Source organism: Phyllopteryx taeniolatus, chromosome 8, assembly GCF_024500385.1.
Source record: "Phyllopteryx taeniolatus isolate TA_2022b chromosome 8, UOR_Ptae_1.2, whole genome shotgun sequence".
In the NCBI taxonomy this organism is placed as follows: Eukaryota; Metazoa; Chordata; class Actinopteri; order Syngnathiformes; family Syngnathidae; genus Phyllopteryx; species Phyllopteryx taeniolatus.
In genome coordinates this window covers 15,905,126-15,917,500 of record NC_084509.1, presented here as the reverse complement: position 1 = coordinate 15,917,500, position 12,375 = coordinate 15,905,126, and the positions used below count along the sequence as shown (strand labels likewise).

The 12,375-nt window shown below is 41.3% G+C and overlaps 2 protein-coding genes across 5 annotated transcripts in view; both read right to left on the bottom strand.

The window, feature by feature from the left end:
* actn4 (actinin, alpha 4) overlaps window positions 1–7,298 on the bottom strand; it is a 92,326-nt gene extending 85,028 nt beyond the window's left edge. The window contains exon 1 of one of the 4 annotated variants that reach the window (XM_061782504.1): window positions 6,831–7,298. In XM_061782504.1, coding sequence (XP_061638488.1) covers window positions 6,831–6,956 — 126 coding nt within the window. In that variant the 5' untranslated portion in view covers window positions 6,957–7,298. The remainder of the gene's footprint in view (window positions 1–6,830) is intronic. The other 3 variants (XM_061782505.1, XM_061782503.1, XM_061782502.1) reach the window with 3 other exon arrangements.
* Window positions 7,299–10,674: 3,376 nt separating this feature from the next.
* zgc:85932 (uncharacterized protein LOC405875 homolog) overlaps window positions 10,675–12,375 on the bottom strand; it is a 32,580-nt gene continuing 30,879 nt past the window's right edge. Inside the window, exon 20 of the mRNA XM_061782506.1 lies at window positions 10,675–12,339. Within this exon, the coding sequence (XP_061638490.1) occupies window positions 12,313–12,339 (27 nt within the window). The 3' untranslated portion in view covers window positions 10,675–12,312. The remainder of the gene's footprint in view (window positions 12,340–12,375) is intronic.

Here is a 12,375-nt window from a genome sequence, read left to right as displayed (position 1 = left end):
TTTAGTATTGCCTACTCACTTTAACCACACTGCCAAGTATTTTTACTTACTGGTACTTGATTCATCCTCTTATTAATTCAATGTTTAAGGTATGATTGAGGCACAGTCTCCCTGGGGGCCTAAAGTAAATAAATGATATATTGTATATTAAAATGTACACAGTGACAGATAGGAATTGGGCCAGACCGCAAATGGCAAAAATGCGCAAATAACTGACAACAGTTATAATACCATTGAAAAAAATGATTCTTTACATTTTTTTTTTTAAACTCAATAAATTCTTGAATAGGCAAGGATAAACCACCAGGGTTTTGGGGGTTGGTTCCCCCAAAAAACAAAACAAAAATGAAAAATTGAAAAGAAAATTCAAAAACCTTCTGATAGGTGAATCCGCTGGTGCCGAACCACAAGTATGCGGGGGTCCACTGTATTTCACCATTTATTTTTTTCGAACAAACAGAAGGGAAAAAAAAGGCTCACATTTTACTTTGTTTACTTCATGATTACTTTTAGTTTCAGAGAAAATCCGTTTTAGGCAGCCAACTAAGTAAATCAATTGTATACGATTAAAATCCATTAAGCCTGCCGCACACTGCATGATGCGGTCGAACCCCACTCGACCGGACCATCGCATAAAAATAAGAGTTGTAAACAATCTTGCACATTGACCGATTGGATATATGGACTCCCTGAATAGCGAGCCTGTATAGGCGTTTAATGCTGTATAGAATGTATATTGTGCTATAGTACCTCTCTTAAACCATAAAAATATAGAATAATAGTTAATGAAGAAGCACGTTACAAAAGATAGTGGACATGGGTGAGACTAAAAGCATGAGTGTCGATATTTTAAAGTCTCAGTTTCTCCATTCATTTGAACGTACCCACCGAGATACGTGTCGTTTGCGTACATTTTGGTCACAAGCTTTGCTTTTTCATCCATAAGCACGTAATACATTATGGATATAGTTATTGATGTAAAACAGAATAATTGATGCTTTATATACGCAAATTATTTGGCTCTAGGTGGTGCGTGCGGTGGCCGTTTGGTGTCTCACTTGCGTAAAATCCCAAAAATGTATTTTCAGCGTGAGTGAAAGCCGATGTGCATTTCTATTGGCTGTAAGCTGTGACGTTGCGTCGGTGTGCGCTGGCGATTAAAATTTTGAGTCACGCCAAAAACAGTGGCCGACTGATCGGCGACTCATGGAAACAGTTGCCAAACCATGCACACTGTGCGACAGTTCAATTGGGTTTGGCCCCATCGCTCGGTGTGCGGCAGCAACTACGCTAAAATACACTTTGCTGGATGTCATCCATTGTTGTTTACCTTGAATTGACACAAGTGACATGAAGCAAATAAATGCTGGAGTCAGGTTGTGAGTCCAAAGTGGAACAATTGTGTTCAACCCACCTTTTGTTTCACGCCAGTCACTTGACGTCGCGTAAACACACCTAACAAGATTACACGCTGCCAATAACGGCCTGATTACCACCAATGACATCAAAGTCCTGTCAGGTCATATAATCACATGACATCCTATATACACAAGGGTGAGATATTTGCCAGGACGCTCACAACTGCGACCAATTCATCTGCTAATTGTTTCTCATATAAAAGGTCGGAGAACACTCAATCCAGGTAATAAATCATAATGAAGTAATGATGCTGTAGTTTGCTAGCATTGAAAGACTAACACTGTGTTGGTCTTGGCCAAGTTGCAGACCTCCACAATGGCAACAATGGCATAGAAACCATCCACGCATCCATCCATTTTCTTTACTGCTTATCCTCACTAGGGTCACGGGCAGCTGGAGGCTATCCCAGCTATCTCCGGGCGGGAGGGGGGCACACCCTGAACTGGTCGCCAGCCAATTGCAGGGCACATAGAAACAAACAACCATTCACACTCACATTCACACCTAGATGCAAACTCCACACAGGCGGATTTGAATCCCGGTCCCCAGAACTGTGAGGCAGATGTGCTAACCAGTCGTTCAGCGTGCCGGCGCATAGAAACCAGTGAATAATAATTCAGCTTAGTTGATTCATTGATTTTTAATGTTCCTTAATTTTACATTTGGAAGAATTTAGTCAAATGCTAAGATCTTAGTCAGTCAGTCCTGTCTGCTTTCATGCAACCCCAACAAAGTCCAACGCATGCCCACTTTGGCAGCGCCACAGGAAAAAGATGTTTTGGTACCAGCTTGGAAAACTGGAGAATGATACGACATCAAGACTGTTAAAATGACAGCGGGTGCCCCACCCTACAATCCCACCAGACAGCCACAGACTGGAGTGACTGTTGTAAAAATTAAAGCACAAGCACACTCCAGTTGCAACAAAAGTGTGATTAGGTCCTCACATCACTCCCTTCACGACTACATTCCAATCTCATCCTTCATCCTACCTTTGCAGAAAATTAGGCAAATACCCAGGCAAGAACATCAGAGCTAAATACTTATTTGTAACAGTATACGAAAAAAAATAATAATTGCACTGTTTCGGGTCCCATTTGGTACAGTAAGGGAACAAACTGCAAAATCAGAAGTCCTTTTCTTTTGAGTAAACAAGAACACATTTAACAATGTTTAGAATGAATACATGCAAACTGCCACCACTGCCAAATTTGAATCAAATGAAATATTTTATGCAGTAAAATAAATATTTAATATTATAGGGGCCAAAAGCATAGTGCTTGTCAGAAGCTGAGGCACACTGTTTATTTATAGAGTATAGACATACGTATGGCTATTGTCCAAGGTTGCTAATATGTTCCGTGTGGCAACACAATCAAAAATCTGAATCCATGTAGCCCTGCTCCCCTATTTTTTTTTTTTTAGCTCCGTGTTTGCTCTACTACCCCGCGCAACTTTCACACCGGCTCGACTCGTCCTGGAAATATGTGGAGGCTAACTGTCATCAGGAAGCTCGACGTATTGCAGACAACGGTGGCGTCACCGCCGCACCGAGGCATGTTTCGACGCGCAACGGAGAGGACACAAGGGAACGGGGGTTGTAAACTTTGCCAGGAGGCAACCTCCTTGCCTCCTTGGCAAACCGATCAGAAGTAAATTTTTGCTGTGTGAACATTCATTCATTCATCTTCCGTTCCGCTTATCCTCACTCGGGTTGCGGGCATGCCAGAGCCTCTCCCAGCTAACTTTAGGCGAGAGGCGGGGTACACCCTGAACTGGTCGCCAGCCAATCGCAGGGCACATATAAACAAACAACCATTCACACTCACATTCACACCTACGGGCAATTTAGAGTCTTCAATTAACCTACCCTGCATGTTATGGGGATGTGGGAGGAAACCGGTGTGCCCGGAGAAAACCCACCCAGGCACGGGGAGAACATGCAAACTCCACACAGGCGAGGCCGGGATTTGAACCCCGGTCCTCAGAACTGAGAGGCAGATGTGCTAACCAGTTGTTCACCGTGCCGCCGCCGTGTGAACAGTCATTCGGAATCGATTCGGGAAAGGTTCTGTCTAAGCATGCGTCGTCTCGACGTAAATGCGCGGTGATGTCAACGTTTATGCACAGCGTAAATATGGCGGCTCCCAACATAGCTTGTATGCAACAGATCTTATTTTAACTACTTATCAGTTGTTTTATCAAGCTTTTTTTAAAATAAACGTTAAAAAAAATTATAAATAAAAAATCAATCCCAACAACTGTGCTGAGTAGAAGTCGGACCTCCATCTTGATCAATGACTTGACGTTCACGACGAAGTGTGCTTATTACACGGCTGTTCCAATTAAATGTAGCGCACGTCATGTATTGGAATAGATCACGTCACATGTAAACAGTTCACCAGAGATCTTCAATTGGAATGACAAAAAAGTCTCCATGTAAACCTGGCTAGAGTAGCCTTATCTCACCTCAGGCCTTCATTGTGTGGAATTCTTCATGTTCTCCCTGTACTTGCATAGGTTATTGTCATTGAAGTCACTAAACTGTCCATCGGGGTGAATGCCAGAGTGGATACTTGTTGGTCTATATACTGTGTGTGCCCTGCGGTTGGCTGGTGACCAGTCGAGGGTCCACTCCGCTTCGCCCCAAAGTCAGCTGGAGTAGACTTCAGCTCACCTGCGACCCTAGTGTGGACAAGCCATGCAAAGAATGGATGGATGGGAAATTTGTGGTCAACCATTGATGTATTACTGTTGTTGTACGCATGTGGGGAGAAGAATGAAGAAACTTATTTTTTCTAGGATTTAGAGAGATATTTAGCTAAGAGCAAGTGAGACATCTCACTTCCACTGCATCCTTGCTGACGACACAGCCGGTGAACACTCTCGTCTAACTTCCTGGTGCCCTTCCTTAGTGTCCAACCAGCTGTGCAGTTTACAACCCACTATATAGTGAATAGGGAGTGATTCCGAACACAGCCACCAACTCGCCTCCTATTCTTTCCAGACTACTTCTTCAAAATAAGGTGTGAACCTTTTTTTGCCACTCGAAACAGCAAGCAAGGCTACGCCACAGGAATGTACCCTTGCTCGTCCCACGCTTCCACCACCGCCGGGCCAGGGGAAGTCTGTCAGGCGTCCCCTGTCCTGTCCTTCCTCGTCTCCTTTATCAATCAATCTCCGATCTGAGCGCTCATGTTTGCACAGGGAGTCAATGATTGGCCAGGTCGGATCGAGACAAGCTTTGGCCCCCACAAAAACGTGAAGAACGTGTGCATTTGACTGCTAAAAGAGAGGCAGAGTGACCAAATAAAAACCCACCGTGAATGTTGGGCATGTTGTTATGCCGCTCGCTAGTATGTCAGTCATCTGACCAGTGAACAACACACACACACACACACGCACACAAAATTATTCCACGCTGTTCAGCAATAGTTCCTCATTATTCCTCCAACATGCTCCCCGCTGAGGGCTGGAAACTGTTGCACTCCCTCTTTTCCATTCATTACATGCACTGCCAGGACAACATGCGATTGTGCCATTTTTTTTTTTTGGGGGGGATATTTTGTAAGTTGTAAGTAGTTCCTGCATTGTTTTCCCATGTGCCATTAACTCATGAAACAACAACAAGCGAGAACCCCAAAACAGAGAAATAAAACATATAGCATCTTGTGCAATTTTATTTAAAGCTAAAAAATCAAATGCAAACTACAATGATTGCAATTCAAGAGAGATTTAGTACAAGATTGGGAGATATAAAATCTTCATTTGTCAGTTGCAATTGACGTTTTCACTGAGACCCAGAACATGGAAAATCTTAACGTATTCTAATGTTTAAAAAAAACTGTGATTTATTGCATAAAGAGAAAGCTAAATTCTCAAATCTACTCCCAGATTGTAACACAGTGGTCTAAGCCATATATTTACTTATTGAAAATTACACTGTGTGGTTTGTAATAGTATGACATTTCACCAGTGAGAGTACAGAATCTCAGCCCTCCCAGCCTTAGAAGGCAATGAACTTTGCACAGTACGCAGTTGTCAGATTTCAACTCAGGTAACCGTCAATTACTGTTACTGTTCTCAACCTATTCAACAAAGAATCACCCCGCACCCCGTAAGAATCATTTTACATTAGTTAGTTTAATTAGTTATTATACCAATACAGTTCCATCCCAAAGGTGAAGTTCGATAATGCCACTTAACTTCGGGATTGAGAGATAAACACTACTGCCTGTCATTTGCAGGGAAGCGTTGAATTCAGGGACATCAAGAATGAGTAAAATCTTAACCCACGTCGTTTAAACTTTGAAAATGGAGTGATTTCATAAAACAAAACGGAAGATCTCAAATGTACTACTAGATTGTGACAGAGTGGTCTAATTCGTGTATTTATAGATTATAATATGGATTACAAAACGTTTCACTAGTGCGAGTACAGGAGCTCAGAACTCCAACACGCTAAACTTTACACTCCACGCTGTTGACAGATTTAAACTCGGGTAATGGTCGACTGTAAATTTTCGAATTATTTGATAAAAAATGCTCCCTATATTTATTTTATCTTTCCTTGTGTTCTTTGATTTGATTTTAGTTATCGTTGAGCTTGAACAGAGCCATTTACAACGCGAACGAGAGATATGGGCACGACTGTCTTGTCTTTGCAAGTGACGTGTTTTGCGTTCAGAGACATCCAGAACGTGGAAAATCTAATCAAAAATAGCGTAACCTTTAAAAATGCCGAGATTTGTCATGAAAAGAAGGACCAGTATCGCAAACCCCATACCGCATTGGGACACAGTGGTCTAATTCGTTACGTAGCGTTTACTAATATGACGTTTCACTAGTGTGAGGACAGAAACTCACAACTCCCACACGCATTCGAAGGCAATGAACTGTACACTCCACGCAGTTGGGAGATTAAAACTCAGGTAATAGTCGAATACTAAAAGTTAGCAAACTAGTCGACATTTTTCCTCCCCGACTGTCGGCCACAAGTGGGCCACTAGCCCCGAGAGAGCGGGGCCCGAAAAGTCCGAACGAGTTCCGCGTTTGGGGCGTTAAACTAAAACACCTACTGATCAAGTTGGACTTTTTCCGGACAATGTGGCGCCTTGTTTCCGTTCGGTTAGCGGGGTGTAAAATACCTTCGATGAAGTGGCAGCAGCGCGGCGAGAAACGAAATGAAATCAAATTTTAATCAAATGGGCCTGGAGGCGGGTTAGAGGGGGGTGAAACCGACCTTACCCCGGGAGCCATAATGGGGAAAGTGGGCCAACCGAGGCCCGCATTCGCTCCCTGACCTGCCGTCCCTCCCCTGCCATTTTCTCCCTCATTCCCAGCCTCCAGGCTCCCTTCCTTCCTTCCTCGCACCCTTAAACCCCACCACGGGCTCGGCTGCTTCTCCTTACCTTCCTCTGCTGTTTCTCCCATGCCGGGTCGAGCAGCAAGTCCCGGTCCCAGTCGTTCTCCTGCTCCATGTAGGTCTGCGGCCCGCCGTACGAGTACTGGTTGTTGGCGGCGTGATAGTCGACCATGTCGGTGACCAAAGAAAAAGAAAAAAAACGGGGGGGGGGGGAGAGAAAGAAAACTGTCAAGCGACCTGAAAAAAAAGATGTCCAAGCGAACCAGAAGCCGGGTTAGGGACGGAAGCACGACGCAGGAAGGAGTCCTTCTCTCGCCGCCGTCACAGTGCGGGGGTCTCTCGTTTTTTTTTTTTTTTTTTTTTTCTTTCTTCAGACTGGAGTATCGGGTGTTCGCAGGCAAGGGGGCAGGCGGGCGAGGAGTCTGCTCGCTGGGAGAAGAAAAGCTTTCCCTGAGCGCGGTGAGAGGCTGCTAGGCGGAACCCGGCCGCTCCTACTGGCGAGAAGGGGACGACACTTCCGACAGCCGCCTTCACAGTAAAACCGCCTCGATGGTGTGACTACTATACACGTAAACGTAGTTCAGTCCATACGGAAGCTTGCTCAACTTTTTAAACAAACACCTTTACGTTTATACAAAATATATATTTTTTAAATTTTAATTTGTATTTATTGTTTTTTATTTAAATGTAATTCCTATATGTCTAATACGAAAACATGTTGAAAATGACATGAAAATGTTGTAGCATCTCATAAGCTTATTAGCATAATTGTTTGTCATTTTTATCTTACTGTCACAATATTTATAAAAAAAATATTAGTGTGCTTGCTAAAAAATTGGTGTTTCCGTTTGTTTGTGTAGATGGTCAAATTTGTCAGGTTAGTGGTTCTCCAAATTTTTACACCTAGTGCCGCCTAAAAACGGTTTAGTACCACCACAATGACCAACATTAAAATACAGTAGTGTCGTAGGCCGTAGTGTTAGGCCGTTTTTTATTCCTAAAAATTATATTTCATATGTAAGCCACTGTAACATTATGAACAGTTTGAAGATTAACAGTGTTTAAAAATGGGAAAATTTAAAACTTTTAATAAAAATTTAAAGCTGGACTAAATGTATAGCACATAACAGTTAAATTTGTACCTAAATAAGTTTGAAAACAGTTCTTAAACATTAAATGCAAATGTATTGTATAGTACTAAAGTAAAATACAACTGGACTGTATAGGCAGTGATTTTGGCGTACCACCAGAAGGAGCCCGCGTAGCAATAGTAGAACCTGTACCACACTTTGAGAATCACTGATCTAGGTCATGGACCATGGTAATCTGCAAAGGTTGAATGAGGCAACTGGACACTTCCTGTTTGTTGATTTATTTTTTATTGTTTTCAGAAATCATTCAAAAATGACGTCGGCAGTTATGCTTTTAATGTTTTGATATTATGGAGTTTATTTTGTAATAATTGTATTTTATTATGATGTAATATTTTACAATGATTATAATAGTATAATAAATAATAAGTCAATATATTAAAGTATATACATATCAAACAATTATATAAAAATGTTTCTATAAAAATATGAGGTAATAATAGTTATATTTTATTTTGGGCTCCAAATTATTTTCTCTATTTTTATTATTTTATAATGTATTATAACACAAATTGATAACTCACAATATAACAAAAATATTTGTTTGGATCCAATGTTAAAAATATTGCACCTGATGCTCTGAAAAAGTAACATTTTATGTTTTGTATAAGAATGCAAAATAAATTTTTTATTTTTGTTTTACTTTATGTGCATTCGTTTATTTTTTCTATAATGCAGATTATTTTGTATTATTGGTTTATGTTATCTTATTATTGTATTAGGATAGCAAGTGGGATATTATAATAAGCATGCATGTACTGTATTTACTACAAAATACACTAATTATCTGTGTTATCAGCTGAAAGACAGTGCCTCTCTTTGTTTCTATGCAAATAAGTCAGATTTTTGGGGGACAAAAAAAAACATGACAGGAATTAATAACTTTCTATAACTCCCAAAAATGTTTGGGTTCTCTTAACTGCTTTTAATTCAATGGCGAGCTCTCCAGTTTGTAGTGTGTGTGTTTGTGTTGTTTTGTTCCCCGACCCCCCCCCAACACACACACAGAGACACATACATATATCTACAGTTATTTTGTAACCATTGGAAGTTCAGGCGGCACGGTGGTCGACTGGTTAGAGCGTCAGCCTCACAGTTCTGAGGACCAGGGTTCAATCCCCGGCCCCGCCTGTGTGGAGTTTGCATGTTCTCCCCGTGCCTGCGTGGGTTTTCTCCGGGCACTCCGGTTTCCTCCCACATCCCAAAAACATGCATTAATTGGAGACTCTAAATTGCCCGTAGGTGTGAATCTGAGTGTGAATGGTTGTTTGTTTGTATGTGCCCTGCGATTGGCTGGCAACCAGTTCAGGGTGTACCCCGCCTCCTGCTCGATGATAGCTGGGATAGGCTCCAGCACGCCCGCGACCCTACTGAGGAGAAGCGGCTCAGAAAATCGATGGATGGATGGAAGTGTTCAATCTAATCGAATGACAAAGACCTATGGGGTCCCTCAAGGGTCAGTTCTTGGAACCCTCCTGTTCAGCCTATATATGCTACCCTTGGGTCAAATTCTTCAGAACTTTAATTTTGACTATCATAGCTATGCAGATGACACAGATATATCTAGCAGTGTCTCCAGATGACTACAGTTCAATTGAGGTGTTGTGTCACTGTCTAAAACCGATAAATATCTGGATGAGCCAACATTTTCTTCAATTAAACCACAAAAAAACTGAGATAATTGTTTTTGGCAATAAAGAAAAGACGATTGCTGTTAGTAAATACCTGGAGTCACTCTCTTTAAAAACCAAAGACCAAGTCCGAAACCTTGGTGTTCTGATAGATCCCGACCTGACTTTCAACAGTCATATCAAATCAATTACTAAAACTGCCTTCTACCATCTGGAGAACATATCCAGAGTAAAGGCTTGCATGTGTCATACAGACCAGGAGAAGCTCATCCATGCTTTTATCTCAAGTAGACTTGACTACTGTAATGGTCTTCTGACTCCCTAAAAAGAGCATTAAACAGCTGCAGCTCATTCAGAATGCTGCAACTGGGGTTCTGACCAGAAGAGGTCATAACCCCAGTAATATGCTCTGACCAAAGAGGTCAGAGCATATTACTCCAATTCTAAAGTCTTTACACTGGCTCCCAGTCAGCTTAAGAATAGATTTTAAAGTTCTGCTACTGGTCTATAAATCACTAAACGGTTTAGGTCCTGAATACATGAATTAAATGCTAATGGAATATAAACCGAGTAGGGCTTTGAGATCGACGGACTCAGGTCAAATAGTGGAGCACAGAGTCCAAAGCAAACATGGTGAAGCAGCATTTAGCTATTATGCTGCACACAAATGGAATAAATTGCCAACAGAAGTGACGCCAGCCCCAAGTATGCATGTTTCTAAGTCCAGGTTAAAAACTCTTCTTTTTTCCCATGCTTTCTTGAGCATTTCCACTTTTAAATGATATTTCTTGCACTCTACGCTGTTTTAATTGTATTTTTATTTTATTTGTTCTCTTTGTTTTAAATTTTTATAAGCTGGGTTTTTTTCTTTGTTTTTAAATGCTTTTAATCATGTAAAGCACATTGAGTTACCTTGTGTATGAAATGCGCTATATAAATAAATTTGCTTTCTAGCTCTTTTTGTAAGTCTGACGAGTCTTCTTGCCAACAAAAAAAAGTTTTACGACATCCGGCGCCCCCTGGAGTAGTATTTGTTTACTTTTGACAATTTGTTTGCTGTGCAACTGCATTGCAGCCACTGTCTGCCATCTTTGAAAAAATACACAAATATTTGCTGTCATTTAATTTCAATATACATGTACTTCATATCTCACATACAATGCTGCTGATTATTCTTTCTGCTTTCGTTCACATCTGTATGATATTATGAATAGTAGTATGATTTCAGTGTAAATAGTTCTCACTCCGCTGCAGACTAGATTTTGATGCATGTAAAAAAAATGTTACTGAAAAGTGCTTCTGACTGTCATCTGTAGATCTGTATAATTTACACAGGTATATTTGTCACTCCATTGCAGACAATGTAATAATTTTTACTGCATACGTCACAGACTTTTTTTGCTGACTATTCACGTCTCTATATGATTTACTAATGTATAGTTGTCACTCCACTGCAGACTATTCATTGATTAGTTTCTACTGTTTTGCTGCATGCATTGCTGCTGACTATTTTTGCTTACGACACACATCTGTACTGTAAAGATTTTTGTTTTTCATTTATAGCTGGCGGTTGTTTAAAGGTACGTGTATGTGTGTGTGTGTGTGTATATATATATATATATATACTGCCTCACAGTTCTGAGGACCGGGGTTCAATCCCCGGCCCCGCCTGTGTGGAGTTTCCATGTTCTGCCCGTGCCTGCGTGGGTTTTCTCCAGGCACTCCGGTTTCCTCCCACATCCCAAAAACATGCTTCGTAAGTTAATTGAAGACTCTAAATTGCCCTTAGGTGTGAATGTGAGTGCGAAGGGTTGTTTGTTTGTGTGCCCTGCGATTAGTTGGCAACCAGTTCAGGGTGTAACCAGCCTCCTGCCCGAAGATAGCTGGGATAGGCTCCAGCACGTCCGCGACCCTTGTGAGGATAAGCGGGTCAGAAAATGGATAGATGGATGGATGGTTTTGAAGTGGCCATTTTGGTACCCAAACTTGTCATACAGATTTTATCTGATTTCTGCCAAATTTGTACCTTGAGTATTAAAAAGATGGGTGACGCTAAATAGCGAGAGGTTTGAGTTTTTGTCACTGCGTGTGAGCGAAGTATGCTAGCAAAGGAAAATTTGTAATAATTCAGTTTGTTCATATTTTGAAAATTCAGCCCCCAAAGCCAGTTATACTTAGCAACATGAAATTTGGTAGGCGAGTCCATCGTGAGTAGACCCACAAAAAAAGTCTCAAGAAGCCATGCCTGAAAAGACACAGAAACAGAACTTCAAAGACATTATGTGTGACTGCTATCACATTTGAAACACATATACCAGACAATTGAACAATGTTAAATTGCAGATTGTATGTTCCTCTGTGTGGCGAACCACACAAAAAAAAGGTGAGGAGAGACAGGAAGTGTGGCTGATGTTTGTTGCCCTAAAAAGGCAGTGTGAGTTGACACAGCAGTAGCACAACAGGATGTCGCGCTCTCTCTCACACACACACGCCCACACGCAACTAGATATAATTATACACACATATCAAACAGTCACAATAAAATAAAGTCACATTTATCAAAAATAATCAGGAGCTTTCTAAGAAAGGCTCGTAGAAGAATAAGCAGCCATGTTTCAATCATGACCTGAACAATGAAAACTATGCCTCATGCATGTTTCTGTCAGCGTAGCTACAACGTACAATTATAACATAAACATCACACATCCAGAACAAATACTGGAGCATATCCTGCGACTCTTCTGCCTCAGTTGTAAATGGTCATGTGGAGCCACTGAAACACAACACAATTACTTGTTTTCAAGCTGTC